The 17,546-nt window shown below is 45.6% G+C and overlaps 1 protein-coding gene across 1 annotated transcript in view; it reads right to left on the bottom strand.

Moving 5' to 3' along the window:
* Window positions 1–11,112: 11,112 nt before the first annotated feature.
* LOC144781936 (cytochrome P450 2G1-like) overlaps window positions 11,113–17,546 on the bottom strand; it is a 280,365-nt gene continuing 273,931 nt past the window's right edge. Inside the window, exon 9 of the mRNA XM_078661022.1 lies at window positions 11,113–11,346. Within this exon, the coding sequence (XP_078517148.1) occupies window positions 11,162–11,346 (185 nt within the window). The 3' untranslated portion in view covers window positions 11,113–11,161. The remainder of the gene's footprint in view (window positions 11,347–17,546) is intronic.

The raw sequence follows: 17,546 nt of genomic DNA, 5'->3' as shown, positions 1-17,546 counted from the left end.
CACGTTCCCTACTGTTGCACTCTCTGGAGAGGGAATAGTAATTTTTACCCCTACGCTATCCAACACTTTCCCTACTGTTGCACTGTCTGGAGTTGGAATAGTAATTGTTACCCCTATGCTATCCAACACTTTCCCTATTGTTGCACTCTCTGGAGTTGGAATAGTAATTGTTACCCCTACGCTTCCCAACACTTTCCCTACTGTTGCACTCTCTGGAGTTGTTATAGTAAGTGTTACCCCTACGCTATCCAACACTTTCCCTATTGTTGCACTCTCCGGAGTTGGAATAGTGATTGTTACCCATACGCTATCCAACACTTTCCCTACTGTTGCACTCTCTGGAGTGGGAATAGTAATTTTTACCCCTACGCTATCCAACACTTTCCCTACTGTTGCACTCTCTGGAGTGGGAATAGTAATTTTTACCCCTACGCTATCCAACACTTTCACTACTGTTGCACTCTCTGGAGTGGGAATAGTAATTTTTACCCCTACGCTATCCAACACTTTCCCTACTGTTGCACTCTCTGGAGTTGGAATAGTAATTGTTACCCCTATGCTATCCAACACTTTCCCTACTGTTGCACTCTCTGGAGTGGGAATAGTAATTTTTACCCGTACGCTATCCAAAATGTATTTAATTTTTTTAATTAGTTTTACATTGTTATTAATTGTTATTTATATTATTATTTTATGTATATAAATGTATTTGTAATTTATTATATTTCCATTTATTTATAAGTTATTAAAATATTTATTTTAGAGTTATTAATAATGACGTATATACTATGTATTATATCTTTATTATTATTAGTTTTTATTACATTATTTAATAATTTTAAATATTATAATATATTTTTTACTATGTTTATTACATTTATAAGTATTATTTTGTTGATATTAAAAAACATTTTATTAAAATAAAACGATATTTTCTAAAAAACGATATTTTTGACATCAATATATTTTTTTCGATATTTTTGTACTTACCTTGTTAGAGATAGGATCTCGATATTTTTGTTGCGATATTTTGGTAGGTAGATATTTTTGTAGTCGATATTTTGTCATAGATTCATTTTTTACATCTATATTATTTTCACGTTGATATTCTGTCAATGAACCGATGAGGACCATTGAGAGACATTGAGGAGGAAACTTTTAAGGTGGGGGTATTTTTTAGATCTACATAGGTTATTGAGAGAAACAGTGCTTAAGAAAAAAATGCTTTTAGGGGTAGTTTTTTACCTTGATGTGACTTCAGGCATGCATTTTAATGAACCTCAGCATTTTCACAGAGTTTATTACCTATTGAGGCCCCAAATTGCTTTATGAATTCATCAAGTACTAAGTTTCCTGGGGCAGATTTTTTATTTCACGTAGTGCCCTGCACCAGCCGCAAATGTCGCGCTGCGCAAAAAGGAGAGAGGAGGAGAATGCCCTATTTACTAAAATAAGGTACTCTCCTCCTCCCTCTCTCTAGCGCCGGTGCTGAAATCCGCTGCCATGCACCACTGAAACACTTTTTCATCATGGTGTAAGGATGTCTCTGTTAGTCTTTCATAGGTTTTTGTACTGGAAGGAGTCCTTCCAGTACAAAATACTATGCACTGACTCATTTTAACAATTTTCCCACTTTGTATGTGTGCTGTAAAGTGCAGCTCAGATGCAAAGTTGGAAAAGGAAGGAGAAATGAAAGCATTTCTCCTTCCTTGCGCCTACATGAAAAGGGTGCACTTTTCTCTCGTTAAACTCAATCTACTTTATTTAGTAAATTGGGTTTAACATGAGAATCCTGGGGTGATTGCATGGGAACGCCCATCCACCACCCTTGGTATGCCCTCATGGCACAAAGTAATACAAAGCAGAGCCATGTGCTGTTTCTCATTACGTTTCCTTTATTTCCAGCGCTAGACAAGTTTAGAGCTGGAAAGTAAATTGTAAAAAAAAAAATTTGCACCGATTTGCATCAATTTTGTGATGCAAACACGGCACAAAATGCTAGTAAATCTTCCCTTTGGGATCTACCGCAGAGTTGCACAGATGTACCCCTATGAATGACACAGCTTCCTAAAAATCACCAGGTATCAAGGCTTTATACATCCACATATAGACTGAAATTGAGACCCAATTGAAGATGCAGCTTTCTAAAGCTAAGAGTTGTAAAGAGGTTGTGGGTTCACTAAGGAGTCGTGAAAATGTGATCCCTTGGATGGATAGCTTCCTAAATCCACCATTTATAGGGAGACTATTTGTCTTTCAAAGATTGGTAAAGGTGGGACCCTAACCGCTTAACCGAGGCGGCAATTCCGCCGCGGTGTGGCGGTTAAGCGGATTGGGCGGGGCCGTGTCGGCCAACGGACATTTGCAGCACTACGGAGGTAGTGCTTGCGACGGCCGTTGGCTGACAGAAGCAGCGAAGGGGTTAAGAAAGCAGTAGCTTCCCAATTTTTGCAAATATTTCGAGATTTTAGGTTCATCCAGAAATGATAGAGGCAGGGACCTACCTAAGATCAGTGCAGCAGGAGCAGTAACAGCAGCGCACAGATGCATGAAGGGTCAAAAAAAAATTAAATACAGCTGTTGTTGCTTTCCAAACCCAGAGACCCATTTTCCATGGTTGAAATAAAGCCAAATGGCTTACTTGCTATACCACTGAGCAAATCTGTGATGCTTTGATGTATGTGTCCACGCAGCTGCTCTTATTGTCATTGCAGCTTCAAGGCCCACCAGGTATGGTTATATCTTATATGTCAGAATATCCTCTAGAGAAATATTGCTTCCAGGAATATTGTCCCATTGTGTGTGTATATTTTTGATTATTAACTTATATAGGTGATATTTTTATAGGTGCAACATTTGAAAGATGAAGCTTTTTAAGGGAACCAGGTATTAAGAGTCTGCTCCCTTCCAGGAGTGGAAGGTGTGGACCTATGGAAAACAGAACTATCTAAAAAATACAGTGGGTTAAAAGTGAGGGTGCAGTCCATTCATGACGGAGCTTTATAGATCTAGATGGTTAACAGCCTCCGTGTCTTTGAATGACGAAGGTGCTATCCTATCTGAAGCTGTTAACGAAGGTATGGTTTGAGAGGCAGATGTGAAGGCAAGAGGAAAGGGGACACTGTGCAAGGAATTTCGAACAAGGCCTTTCCAGGGTCTTGTAGACAGACTAAAATAGGGTAGCCCCTACAAAGAGAAACCCTTAAGCTTATTTATATTTATTTTGACCCTGGACCAAGAGCATTAAAGCCCTTTACATGAGCACCAGGTTCTATTACACAAGGTCAGATTCATTTATTTAGGGGAGGAGAGAATAAGTAATTTGCTCAGAATCACAGGATGTTGAGCCAGCGCTGAGATTCCGGTTTCCAAAATCAGCAGCTCTGTCCTTTACTGTACTTCTCATGATGCCCTTTAGCTTGATGCAGGAGTTGGACACCCTGAGGCTAAGAATTATAAAGATAACGAGGGACAGAGGGAGGTTTCTGGGAACCTGGTGTAATCTGAAATACTAAACAGCCTCTGCAAAAGCCCGACATGACTGGGATAGCAGACCACAGTAGAATAGGACATTATTTATATACATTATGGTGACATGGATCTTTTAATTGGTATTAGGTCACAAGAATAAAAATATGGTGGTGAAATTTAGAACGGCCCAATGCCAACACTGTGAGCAACTGAGACAAGTTGAATATTTAACACAGTACAATCTATAGACTTTGTATCCTAGTTGTGGAGACCAAAGCTCATGTTCTAGGTTATTGTAAGGGATTATTTATTCTCAAAATAACAATGTTGTAGTATTCTGTACATTGAAAATTCGTCTGCATTGTGTACACTGGTGTTTACCATGTGCTGAAGTCAGAATGTTAGTTCCTCGGTTCTAAATAAAATGTGTTTGTACAAGAGCTGGCCAGTTACTGAAGTTACTGAAGTTTGTGGTGCCACCAGCAACTCACAACGATTATACGAATACATGTTTCTTCTTCTACACTGACTCCATTATGCTACTTCTGCTGAGGATACGACAAATGGGCATCACTAGGGTTGGTGTCACCCAGTGCGTTAATTCTTGGTGTCACCCATGCGGTCCGCCCCCCCCCCGTGATGCCACTTGTCTAGGGCACGCATCGCAGCGCTATCCCCCACATCTGACTGCTTCACTCCATGCTTTGGCGCAACATGTGCTTCCTACCACATATTGAGCACCAACACTCGCACCCCACCCGCTACATTACGACCCGTCCCACAAGGATGTGGCGCACAAAGACACGTCACACAGACCTCACACTATAAACCCCCACTCTACCAACCGTGCACAAGCAACAGAGGAATATCTTCCTCGCCCACCCAGAATCAAACTGTGACCTCGTTGGGGGTATGAGTCGCTATGCAAAAGCTGCAATACCTCAAAACCACACCTGAAAGCAAAAACACAAACATTCACTAGAGAGTCAAGAACCAGTTGCCCTGGCGCTGTTTACTCGTGCCTGGATGTGAAGCAGCATCCATTTGCGTGAACGGAAGTCAAGGGCACTCATTTCATCCTCCGCCGGAAAGATAAAAGGCTGCCCCCCGCCACCATTAGAATGTGTCCTACCACTGGGGCAGACATCTCCGCAGCAGGCACATTAACCAGCTGTGCGAGCCGGCCCTGCGGACAGTGTTGGCAGCGGGCACTGCCCAGGAGACGGCTACAGCGCGAGGAGCAGCGCCGCATTTGTTCCGGTGAAACACCTGGTGCACGATCACACAATGCAGCAGAAACAGACCCACATTCACCACGAAAAGCAAAACCAGTGTTTTAAATAAAACTCGTAACAGTAAAAAAAAAATACTGCTCAGATTTAAAAAGTTGTTAGGAAAAACAGCAGCTGAAACAAGTATCGGGATTTCACAGAAAGAAATAGGGCAGCGGTTTAATGCTTGGTGCCCACAAACAACACGGCACCGAGACGAGCATGGGCCACTTTCAGGGACACATTACTGCCGATGCAGACCACGTCCCCTGCTGCCTCGGGGAGGAGACCGTGTACACAGAACCCTAGCAACAAGGCCAGTCTTTGGAAGAACAGAAGGTGCCCAGCGCTCATTCACTTTGAAGTTGTGTAAGCGGACAGAGGCACTCCCTACCTGTGTCCCTGCCTGGGTTCCGGGCGCGGGGCTCCCCCGAGCAGGCTGGTCCATTGGCAGGGCGGGGGACCCTTTATTTTGCATTTTGGTGTCACCCCATGGGAGGGTGTCACCCGGTGTGGTCCGCACCCCCCGCACCCCCCTAGTGACGCCAGTCTATCCAATTATGGATGATTGTAAAGGAAGTATATTCATATAAACAGAAAACAGCTAATAAATGCAAATATCATACCAACAGTTTATAAAATTGACACATTTTTGAAGCTTATAAACAACCTTGAATAAACTACGAAAGACAATAAATAGAAAAATAACTGAATGGAGGGTGTACTACTGGTGTACAGGAATCAATGTGTAACTTATCTTGTGCTGTTCAGCATCTTTGTTGATTTAAAGGCAGGAAGCTACAAAAGTATGTTACGTTATTATAATAATAATAATAATAACGTAATTTTATAAAGCGCGCAGCTGCCCCAGCAAAGGGGCGTCCCGGCGCTAGAGGCAAAAAGCAGAACAAAGGCAGCGACACAGTCTAGGCAGGAAACAAGAGGGTTTTGATGGCCTTACAGAAGGGGAACAGACCATCCAAATGGCGGACATGGGCAGGGAGGGAATTCCACAGCCTAGCCGCCAAAAGGCAGAAAGACTTCCCCCCCGGCTCTGGCCAGCTTCACACGGGGAGCCACAGCCAACAACTGCTCCGAGGAGCGAAGTTGGCGGTTGGGAACATAAGGAGTCATTAAATTGGATAGAATTTCAGTAGAAGAACACAGAACAGAATCTAGGGAGCCTGAGCAGGACCCGTGCCACTGCGTTTTGGACTCTCTGCAGGCGGAGAACGTCCGCCTTGTTGGCCCCTAACAAGAGAGAATTCGCATAATCTATGCGAGAGAGAATGGTGGCCTGAACTATCAGTTGGCGAGTGGCAGAATCAAAGAATCCCAAAATGGGCCTAAGGCCACGTAGGAGACCAAAACAAATGCCAGCCACCTTTTTAGTGTGATCCTGAAACCCCAGAGTAGAATCAAGCCAGATCCCCAGGTTTTTTACAACTGGCTTGGGAGTTGGCGCGTTGCCCATAGAAGTAGGCCACCACTGTGAGTTCCAAAGGTCCTTGTTTTTGCCAACCAGCAATACTTCCGATTTGCTAGCATTTAATTGAAGACGATTCGAGGTCATCCACTCTGAAATTGCCTCGAGTCCAGTACGAAACTGCACCGGACCACAGACTCCGCCATCCGAGAGGGCAACCACCAATTGCGTGTCGTCGGCATATGACACTAAGGTCAAGCCGGCTTCACAGGCCACTCTTGCCAGAGGCTGGACATAGATGTTAAACAAGCAGGGGCTCAAGGCAGAGCCCTGAGGGACCGCCTGCTTGCTAAAATGGACATGCGAAAGAAAAGGGGGCGAAGTAACCTGGAACGTCCTCTCAGCAAGAAAGGAGCGAAACCAGTCCAAAGCAAGGCCCACTACCCCGCCTCCTCCAGCCAGCCATGTTACGTTATGTTATGGTGTGTTATGCTGATGACACTCAGCTAGTGTTCTCCTTTAGGGGCCACTCTGACTCCGCGTTCTCCAACTTCCGCCGATGTCTTAACAACATCAGTGATTGGATGTCTGAAAACCATCTAAGACTCAACGCTGACAAAACAGAGGTGCTGTTTTTTAACCAGAAAAATTCCATCCCCTCCTCCTGGTGGTGGCCCACGGCATTAGATCCCGCTCCCTCTCCCGTCCATTCGGCCCGCAACCTGGGCTTCCATTTCAATGACTCTCTATCTTGTAAGACCCAGATTCAAAAAGTGACCTCGGCTTGCTTCCTAAAGCTACGCATGATCCGGAAAATCCTTCCTTATCTCCCTTTGGATTCCCGCCGGACAGTCACCCACGCTCTCATCACGTCCCACCTGGACTATGCTAATAGTCTTTATGCCGGAGCTCCCCAATACCTGACTGACCGGCTTCAGATTGTCCAGAATGCGGCAGCTAGGCTGATTGGTAATATTTCTTATCATCAGTCAGTTGCCGCATATCGTAGGGAACTGCACTGGCTTCCTGTGGCTAGCCGAATTCAGTTTAAGATCCTCACTCTGACTCATCGAGCCATTAATGATCGCGGACCAAACTATCTAAAAAAACGAGTCTTAATATCCCGGTCCATCAGATCTCTAAGATCCAATGACCTATGCCTCCTGATCTCTCCCCGCTTCAGACTTTCCAGAATGGGTGGCAGAGGATTCAGCGTCATTGCTGCAAAATTATGGAACTCCCTGCCAGTCGATCTCAGATTCTGCTCCTCTGAATCTGTCTTCCGGGCCAGACTCAAAACCTGGCTCTTTTCTAGACTCTGATCTTCTTGTCATTTCCCCTGTCTGTTCCCTTTTTCCCCTCTGAGACTCAGGTTCCAGCGCCGGGACACCCCTCCGGGGGTAGCTGTGCGCTTTATAAGCTACATAAAATAAATAAAAATAAATAAATAAATGCTATGCTATGTTGTGCTCCGTTACGTTACTTTATGTTATATTATCAGCTACTGTTCAAAGAAGCTTGAAGTTACAGTAAGATTCTGATGACAAGAACCTTCTGTCAATGCGTTGGATCTCACTGACATATTATCAGATAATGGCCAGAGCTGTTAATATTGAGTATGTATCACTCAAATAGGTGACTCTTAATATGATGACTGACACCCTTGAGACTATGATGAACTGTAGCACTGACTTTAGTGCAACGTGTATGCATCCTGAGCAAGGGTAGGCATCAGAAGCTCGGCTGCAGTTACGTAGGAAGACTGTTCCACGCTGTTCTTGGCTACATGACAAACTATTTGCTACTGGGAACGACTTTAATTTTTATGTACTAACTAGCAGCCCGTCCCGACGTTGTCCGGGTATGAATTGCTGCTGGCCAGTAGTATATTGTTTTGTAGGATTTCGTTTTGATAGCATTTCTTATCAGTGATAGGCCCGTGAAACGCTCCGATTCACAGTGCACTGCTGATGCACATAAGAGTGCGCATTCAGTAGTGTGTGAACTCGAGTTTCCCTACTTTATTTTTCCTTGCAATATTATATAGCGCGAACTCGACAACATGGCATGAGCACAATTTACATTACAGAAGAACACATTCATTTGTGGTAGGCACGGGGAGACAAAGCGATTTGCCTGGAATCACAGGATGTTGAGCTGATGCTGAGATTTGAACGTAGCTCCCCAGCTCTAAAGTTCGCAATTCTAGGACTTGTGGCGGGAGGTGTGTCTAAAAGTGTATGTCGGTGCTGGCCATCAATGAGAGAGACCTGTGCATTTCTCAAATCGGTGGTGAAAAAATATGAGTATGTTGCTGGAGATGTGGGCCGCCGTGCCACCAATGTACTTACCGGGGGAGGGTAAACACCCATTATTCCGCAACTTTCTTTCCGCATACCATCACTCCGCATACTTCCATTACGAAAGTACCATGACTCCGCAATGCCATTATAACGCATGGCATTACATTTTATATGCTTTTACCACGCATACATTTACAACGAAATTCGTTGTAAATGCATGAATGGTAAATGCATGGTTTTTTTTAATGTTTGGCTAAGGTAAGTATGGGTATAGGGGTATATGTTTTGGGGTACTGAGGTATATGTTTTGGGGTGTTTGGGTATTTTAAGTGTTCAGATATCGTTTTGGGTTATGGGATACAGGGGTAGTTTTAGGGTTTAGGGATAGGTATGGGTTTTTGGTTACAGGGGTATTTTTAGGGTTCAGGGTTAGGTTTGGGTTTTGGGGTATAGGGGTATTTTTAGGGTTCAGAGGTAGGTTTGGGTTTTGGGGTACAGGGGTATTTTAAGGGTTCAGGGCTACGTTTGGGTTTTGTTGTACAGGGGTATTTTAGGGTTAGGGGTAGGTTTGGGTTTTGGGTATATGGGTATTTTTAGGGTTCAGGGGTAGGTTTGGGTTATGAGGTACAGGGGTATTTTTAGGGTTCAGGGGTAGGTTTGGGTTTTGGGGTACAGGGGTATTTTAAGGGTTCATGGCTAGGTTTGGGTTTTGGGGTACAGGGGTATTTTAGGGTTCAGGGGTAGGTTTGGGTTTTGGGGTACAGGGGTATTTTAGGGTTCAGGGGTAGGTTTGGGATTTGGGGTACAGGGGTATTTTTAAGGTTCAGGGCTAGGTTTGGGTTTTGGGTACAGGGGTATTTTTAGGGTTCAGGGGTAGGTTTGGATTTTGAGGTACAGAGGTATTTTTAGGGTTTAGGGATAGTTTTGGATTTTGGGGTACACAGTATATTTATAGGGTTAAGATGGGTTAGTGTTTAAGGGTGTTGTGGTATTTTAAGGAGTAAGGGTGGGTTATGATTATGGGGTGCAGGGGCATTTAAAGGGAGCAGGATGGACACCCGGAGCTGGAATGTACAGAACCTGGGAAGAAAAAACAATGAAATATTGGGCACAACGCTCACTTTTTTTTCCGTAATCCCGCACATGCCCACGCCCCCAGCACACGCCCACAGCACATGATATGAGACATGGCATGAAGGGCGGAACGTACCACACGCCCCCAGCGTTTGTCACGCCCCAGCACACGCCCACAGCACAACGCAGACACGCCCACAAGGGACTACTTTGCTAGCATGGTTCTTTTACCTTTTAAATGTATATGGTGGGCGTCTGCATAGCCTATGTCCTTCTGCTGCAACTGCCCTTTCCAACGCTGTATTGGGTGTTGTGATTGGTGCTGTGGTTCCTGAGATTACCTGCCTCAAAGATTTGGGCTCTCTCTTTATTATATTAGTATGGATGAAGGGGACTCAGAATTAAGGGGAGTGTTGCAATGTTGTCCATTGTGCAACAAAGGCCTTTGTTATTGGTAAACAACTAAAGAAGACAGCAGGCCAAAAGTTTAAAATGCTCTATTGAGATTTTGAGGGTATTTGCTCCAGTTATAATATTTTGTCCTGGTATATCTGTCATATATTGATAATACACAAAGAAATGTAGATGGTCATTGATGGAAAAAGTAGCACGTGTAGTTTACATTTTGATCTGTCTTGATGTTAAATAAATCCAGTGTTTTACAATTTTTCGTGGTATAATAAATGATACAGCATAAAAGTAAAATATGGAGCCTGTCCGCCAAATTTATAATTGACTTTATTCAGTTAAGTTACATCAACTAAGAATGCTCCTATCATTACCGATCACTAACGTTGTGAAGAAACGTCCATTAGGGAACTATTAAAATGTAAAAAATAGTCCATCCGTATTTGTAAAGCGCAAACTACTCACCCTTACGGGTCTCAAGGCACTGAGGGCCGTTGTGGAAATGAAGTGAGCTATTGCCCAGGGTCACTTGGTGCTGGTCTGCGCTGCCACAGCCAGAGATCGAACTGTGAACGCTGTGCTTCGTAAGCAGCTGCCCTGGCCACTGCACCACACCTCTCCACTATTCATTTCTGTCAGACAACAGTTTACAATTTATCAACAACTGCACACAATAGGTACTAGCAAAATAGAAGCCAAACCTACAAAATCCACTATCTTCAATGATATTTGAAAGTTCATCAATGGCTTATTTTAGTCCTTCAATTTAAAATCTATAATCATCAGAGAACCATGGGCCATATGTATGTAGCCAATATGCGATCGCAAATGCTGAAATTCGTAGAATTTCAACGTTTGCGATCGCAAATTAGCTGTGTGCAATGTAGCACACAAAAACCCCCTCTCAAAATAAGAAATCAAACATTTTGCGATTCCTTGTTTTGTGATTGCATTTAAGGAATGCCCCTAAATTACCCCCTTAAGGTTTTGTACTGTACTGTTCATGTTACAATCTAAAGAATGTTTTGTACCAACTATTTCTAATTCAACTTAATAAAGAAAACATTTAAAATGTAAATTTTTTTTATTTCTATTTCGTTTCAGCTAATTGTGAAGGTCCTTGAGTCTTATTTGTTTAACACACTAATATACCAGGGCAAACACACTAATATACCAGAGGAGCAATGAAGTTCATAATTGAATAGGAATTAGCCACGAGAAACAACACCGAGCTGGTAAGGCTTTGGTATATTCCCCAAACCGCTGACGACTGGAAGTAGATCAATTTTCTCTGGTTCAACAAGTGATTTTATGTTGAAGTTCTGCAGAGTGGCTGCAATAATAAGAAATATCTCCATGCGTGTCAAGCCCTCAGCAGGACACATACGTTTTCCTAAAAAGAGAGAGAGAGAGAGAGAGGGAGAGAGAGAGAGAGAATAATGAACATCATAAGACTGGAACAACATTACACATTAAATCACTTCCTATTTGTTAGCCTCTTGGGGGGCATGTAATTGACTTTTGCCTAGTTATTTGGATGCTAAAGAGCACTCTAAGGGTAGGAAACTCCAAACATAAATTGCAATCAGAAACTTCACAATGAGTGAAAGTTTTTTGCTAGATTCTCGGCACATTTTCATTAAAAAGAAATCCTTATGGAATGACCAGAGAAGTTGAATAGCAAGCAAAGCATTTCACTAGCAGAACCAAAATACCATGTATGCATATTTGTGTAGCCACACTAAAGGCTAGTCATGTCTTTGAACTCTAACAACTTTCTTCTATTGAATGCAAGTAGCCGTGAAATAGGTTCCTAAAGCAAATTATTTGTGCATATCCACATTTTATGGAATATAGGTCTACCTACATGGTCCATAATGCTACTGTCAAATAGGAACAGGTGGAGAGTTTATTTCCATAGCAGGCAGAGAGTGTTTACAACAGTGGTTAAATTAGGTCGGTGGTGGGTGCCGGTAGGCCCCACCGGAACTCCTGCTTGAGGACCGGGACACATTCTGCCACCTCCAGTGAGCACTAGTTCCATTGGTGTACAATCCTAGGGGCACAAAAAAACTGCACGCTTCATATTAAACAATTCTCTGAACCTGGTGCTGACACTGACCTGTGCGAGGCAGCCTGCCTCCGATACTGTGCACCCCCAGGCTCCTTCCCAAGCTTATGTGCTGCACGGTTGACAGTGGTAACAGCACCATCACTTCATGCTCCTACTGCTTTGCACTTGAACATCACATTCTAATAATGCAGTTACCAATCATTTTCTGCAGTCAATCAATCAATCAATCAATCAATCAACCAATCAATCAATTCTCTTCAACTTATCTAAAAAGGGCACATCAACTTAAAACAGGACAGGCTGCATTACAAGGCCTGGGCACACATGGCAACACTTCAGCAGACTAGAGCATAGAGCCGAAGACTACCTGGACCTTAATAGAAGCTGCCCTGACCAAGGTGATTCTAGTTCAAGTTCAAGTTCGGGCATTTGTATAGCGTACTACTCACCCAGAGGGTCTCAAGGCGCTTGGGGAAGGGTTCAATATTTGTCGAATAGCCAGGTTTTAAGTTCTTTTCTGAAGGAGATGTGGTTTTGAGTAAGGCGGAGGTGAGTGGGGAGTGAGTTCCAGGTCTTGGCAGCAAGGAAGGAGAAGGATCTGCCACCCATGGTGGATTTTCGGATGCGCGGGACAGCGGCGAGGGCTTGATTGGACGATCTTAGTTGGCGGGTGGGTTTGTAGAAGGACAGTCAAGTGTTGAGGCATTCGGGTCCTAGATTGTAGAGGGCCTTGTGTGCGTGGGTGAGAAGGTGGAATGTAATTCTTTTGTTGACGGGAAGCCAGTGGAGGTCTTTTAGGTGTCCGGTGATGTGATCTTGGCGAGGGATGTCTAATATGAGTCGCGCTGATGCGTTTTGGATGCGTTGGAGTTTTTTCTGTAATTTTGCTGTGATTCCGGCGTATAGTGTGTTGCCATAATCCAGTCGACTCGTGACCAGTGCGTGGGTGACAGTCTTTCTTGTATCGAGGGGGATCCAACGGAAGATCTTTTTGAGAATGCGAAGTACGTTGAAGCAGGAGGATGAGACTGCGTTGACTTGTCTGGACATCGAGAGAGAGGAGTCTAGGATGAAGCCAAGGTTACGTGCATGGTCTGTGGGTGTGGGTGCTGTGCCCAGGGCAGAAGGCCACCAAGAGTCGTCCCAGGCAGAGGGGGAAGATCCTAGGATGAGCACCTCCGTTTTGTCTGAGTTGAGTTTTAGGCGGCTATGTTTCATCCATTCGGCTACTTCTTTCATGCCTTCGTGAAGATTGGTTTTGGCGGTGTTAGGGTCTTTGGTGAGGGAAAGGATTAGCTGGGTGTCGTCGGCGTAAGAGATGATGTTAAGGTTGTATTGACGTGCGATGGAGGCGAGTGGACTCATGTAGACGTTGAAGAGGGTGGGACTGAGTGAAGATCCTTGTGGTACGCCACAGATGACTTCAGTGGCCTCAGAGTTGAATGGGGGAAGTCGGACTCTTTGAGTTCTCCCAGCGAGGAATGAGGTGATCCAGTCCAAGGCTTTTCCTTGTATGCCGATGTTGCTGAGGCGTTGTATGAGGGTGCTGTGGCAGACTGTGTCGAAAGCGGCGGAGAGGTCGAGTAGAATGAGGGCCACTGTTTCACCGTTGTCCAGTAGTGTTCGGATGTCGTCAGTCGCTGCAATGAGGGCGGTTTCGGTGCTGTGTTTGGCTCGAAACCCGGATTGAGATGGATCGAGGGAGTTGTGGGATTCAAGGAAGGCGGCGAGCTGGCTGTTGACGGCTTTCTCGATGACTTTGGCCGGGAATGGGAGGAGGGATATGGGTCGGTAGTTTTTAAGTTCAGAGGGGTCTGCTGTGGGTTTCTTCAGAAGGGCGCTGAGTTCGGCGTGTTTCCAGCTTTCTCAAGGGTGGCAGAGTTGAACGAGCAGTTGATGACATCACGGAGATGGGGTGCGATGATGGAGTCCGCTTTGTTGAAGATGTGGTGGGGGCAGGGGTCGGTTGGTGAGCCAGAGTGGATTGAGTTCATTATGCGGATGGTGTCTTCAGTGGTGATTGAGTTCCAGGCGCCAAGGTTGTTAGTTGGCAGAGTAAAATCTGAGGGGGGTGGGGAGGGTTGAACGCTGGGAGTATTCTCGAAGCTGTTGTGGATGTCGGTGATTTTGTTGTAGAAGAAGGAGGATAACGCATCGCAGAGGTCTTGGGAGGGAGTGATGTCGTTAGATGCTGCGGTGGGGTTGGTGAATTCTTTGACGATGTTGAAAAGTTCCTTGCTGTTGTGGGTGTTGTTGTCGAGACGATCCTTGAGTGCTGATTTCTTGGCGGATCGAATCAGTTGGTGGTGTTTGCGGGTGGCTGCCTTGAGGGTGGACATGTTGTCGGTGGTTGGGTTTTTTCTCCATGTTTTCTCCAGGGTGCGGCATAGCTTCTTGGATTTTTTAAGGTCATCATTGAACCAGGGAGCCTTTTTGCTGGTTGACTTGACCTGGTGCTTTTTCAGGGGTGCTAATTTGTCGGCACTGTGGGTGATCCATTGCTTGAGATTGGTGGCCGCTTGGTTTGGGTCCAATGAGAGGGTGGGAGGGTTTTGGTTGAGGGATGTGAGGAGTTGGTCGGAGGTGGTTTTGTTCCAGTTTCTCCGAGGAATAGGTTGTGGGTGGTTGTGGGTCAGGGTGGTTTTGTAGCTGAAGTGAACACAGCTGTGGTCCGTCCAGTGGAGAGCTGTGGTGCGATCGAAGGAGATGTGCTTGCTGGAGGTGAAGATGGGGTCGAGCGTGTGTCCGGCTACGTGGGTGGGGGTGTCCACAAGTTGTTTGAGTCCGAGATTGGCCAGGTTGTCCAGAAGGGTGGTGGTGTTGTTGTCGTGTTTGTTTACAAGGTGGTAGTTGAAGTCTCCTAAGAGAATGTAGTTCACGGAGGCGAGGGCATGTGGGCTGACGAAGTCTGTGATGACATCGCTGAATTGAGTGCGGGTACCTGGAGGTCTGTAAATGAGGGTGCCTCTGAGTGTGGTCCTAGGGTCGGTGTGGATCTGGAAGTGGAGATGTTCGGCGGTTGCAAGATTATCGTCGGAGCTGGTCGTGATTTTGCTGGTGTTCTTATGGATGATGGCGATGCCTCCTCCTGTTTGATTAGTGCGGTCTTTACGGGTAATCTTGTAAGCGTCCGGTATGGCTATGGCGATGTCGGGTGCTGATGATGTGTTCATCCATGTTTCTGTAAGGAAGGCGATGTCCGGTGACGCAGTGTCGAGTAGGTCCCAGAGTTCCGTTGCGTGTCTGTGGACTGAGCGGGTGTTGAGCAGGATGCACCTCAGGCGGTTAGAGTCGGAGCTGTGTATGGAGGAAGTGGATTTGGTGAGGGTCCTGAAGCAGTTGAACTTGCAGGGAAGGCAGGCGAATGGGCCGTAGGTACATCCTGGGGTGGCATCGCAGCATTGTGGTGCGCGTCCGGGGTTGAGGGCGAGGAGAGTTGTGGCATCATATGTGACTCTAGTGGGCTGGGTACGGCGGGGACCAGGGGGACAGGCGCTGGGCGCAGTCCAGGCGCGGACGGGCGTAGACGGGCTTACCTTTGGCGCACCTTCGGCGCGAATGGGGCGCGACCGCTGCGCGTAAACGCTGCGCGAAAAAGCTTCTGTCATAAGTGGATAGTGGAGGGGGAGGGGCGAGGGAGGGTCAGCTGGGAAGGCGGGAGCGGGGTGGAGGTCCGGGCAGGGAGGGAAAACAACAACAACAGCAAAATGGCCGGCGGCCTTACACGGAGCAAGCAAATACACTTGAATCAGCAGAAATGGTTAGGCAGTATGACACAGTGCAATACGGCAATAATAATGCAAAGCAGCAATACAAATCGGCAATTTCAGTCACAGCAGCGGAGATGCGCAACGATACCAAGCTGTGAGGCGAGGCAGGTCAGGGAGCAGCGTGGGGGAGCGACCGCGTCTGCAGAGAGCAGGACGGTCACAGCGCGATCTAGTCAGAGAGCTTCAGGTAGTATCAGTGGGAGATAGGGTCAGCTGGGAAGGCGGGAGCGGGGTGGAGGTCCGGGCAGGGAGGGAAAACAACAACAACAGCAAAATGGCCGGCGGCCTTACACGGAGCAAGCAAATACACTTGAATCAGCAGAAATGGTTAAGCAGTATGACACAGTGCAATACGGCAATAATAATGCAAAGCAGCAATACAAATCGGCAATGTCAGTCACAGCAGCGGAGATGCGCAATGATACCAAGCTGTGAGGCGAGGCAGGTCAGGGAGCAGCGTGGGGGAGCGACCGCGTGCACTCACTACAGTGCACACCATTCCCACAGCCCAGTAAGTAAAGCTAATAAGATAAATAATGAAATGACAATATAGAAATTGGTCCCTATAGCAGGATCCATTTATGTCCTGTAGCGTTACATGCACAAACAGCAGCTGTAAGATACTCAGACTCTATGCTCATCCAATCCTAGATCTCGGCAAAAGTCTACAGTAGGCACATACAGCTAGTAAAACATTGACAGTGGCACAGCAAGACATTGGAAAGATAGTATTTGTGAGTGAGTGTGTGTGTGTATGTGTGGGTGTGTCTGTGTGTGTTTCAAATTGTATGGAGAAAAAATAGAGTTGGGGCCAGATGTAGGTAACTCATTTTTACCGATTCTAAAATACCGAATTTTACCGAATCGGTATTTTAGAAAAGGGAAATGAGATGTAGGAAAAATATCGGTAAAAAATTACCGATTGGGTAAAATTCGGAATCCCCGAGTCGGTATTTACCGAATCGGTAAATCTACTGATTCGGAATTTTTACCGATTCGGTAGTTTTTGGGAGCCCTACATCTCAATGTCCAAATACCGGTCGGTAAGGGCTGAAATTCGGTAAATTCGGCCGTTACCGACCGGTATTTGGCTACCTACATCTGGCCCTTAGTGTCTAACAGACAGTGGTAAATCTATGCTGGTGTCTGCCGTTGGACCCCAACAGCCATTACTCTGAAGGACCGGAGCTCTTTTCAGTAATCTGACAGCACAAAGCATCCCTATGAGGCATGCGTAGACCCCAAATATCCTTCCATCGATATTGCTTTCTCTTTGGGCCATCCACTTATTTCTGGAACAGTACACTTTTTGCTGTCCCTAGGGTGTATTACTCTCACATCTTTCCCTTGTACGCTTATGGCAGCACAAACCTATCCTAGCACACGTCTTCACTGTTTCATCCTGCCCTCTAGCCTCTTCTCTGTGCCATTGCAAATACCCTCTCTTCTGCCACTTTTTATAATCATGGCCTCTTTTTTCTAAGGATCATTCTCTTCTTTAAGCCTATGATACTACCTACTGATCTGCCCCATGGTGAGCCTCTTCTCTGTGGCCATTATTTCACCAATTCCTACATATCAAGGCATCACCATCTTGATTGGCCCATTGTGTTATTCAATGTTCCTCTGCATCTACCCATGTCATACTATTTTTTGGGCTATAGCGGTGATACTTAAGCCCTTGAAGCCCTTGACTCCTCTGGACCCCTACTTATTTATTGAAATCCGGGAACCTCTACTGAATCATTA

Source organism: Lissotriton helveticus, chromosome 9, assembly GCF_964261635.1.
Source record: "Lissotriton helveticus chromosome 9, aLisHel1.1, whole genome shotgun sequence".
In the NCBI taxonomy this organism is placed as follows: Eukaryota; Metazoa; Chordata; class Amphibia; order Caudata; family Salamandridae; genus Lissotriton; species Lissotriton helveticus.
Note: the sequence above shows the minus strand (reverse complement) of the source record. Positions and strands in the feature narration are given on the sequence as shown.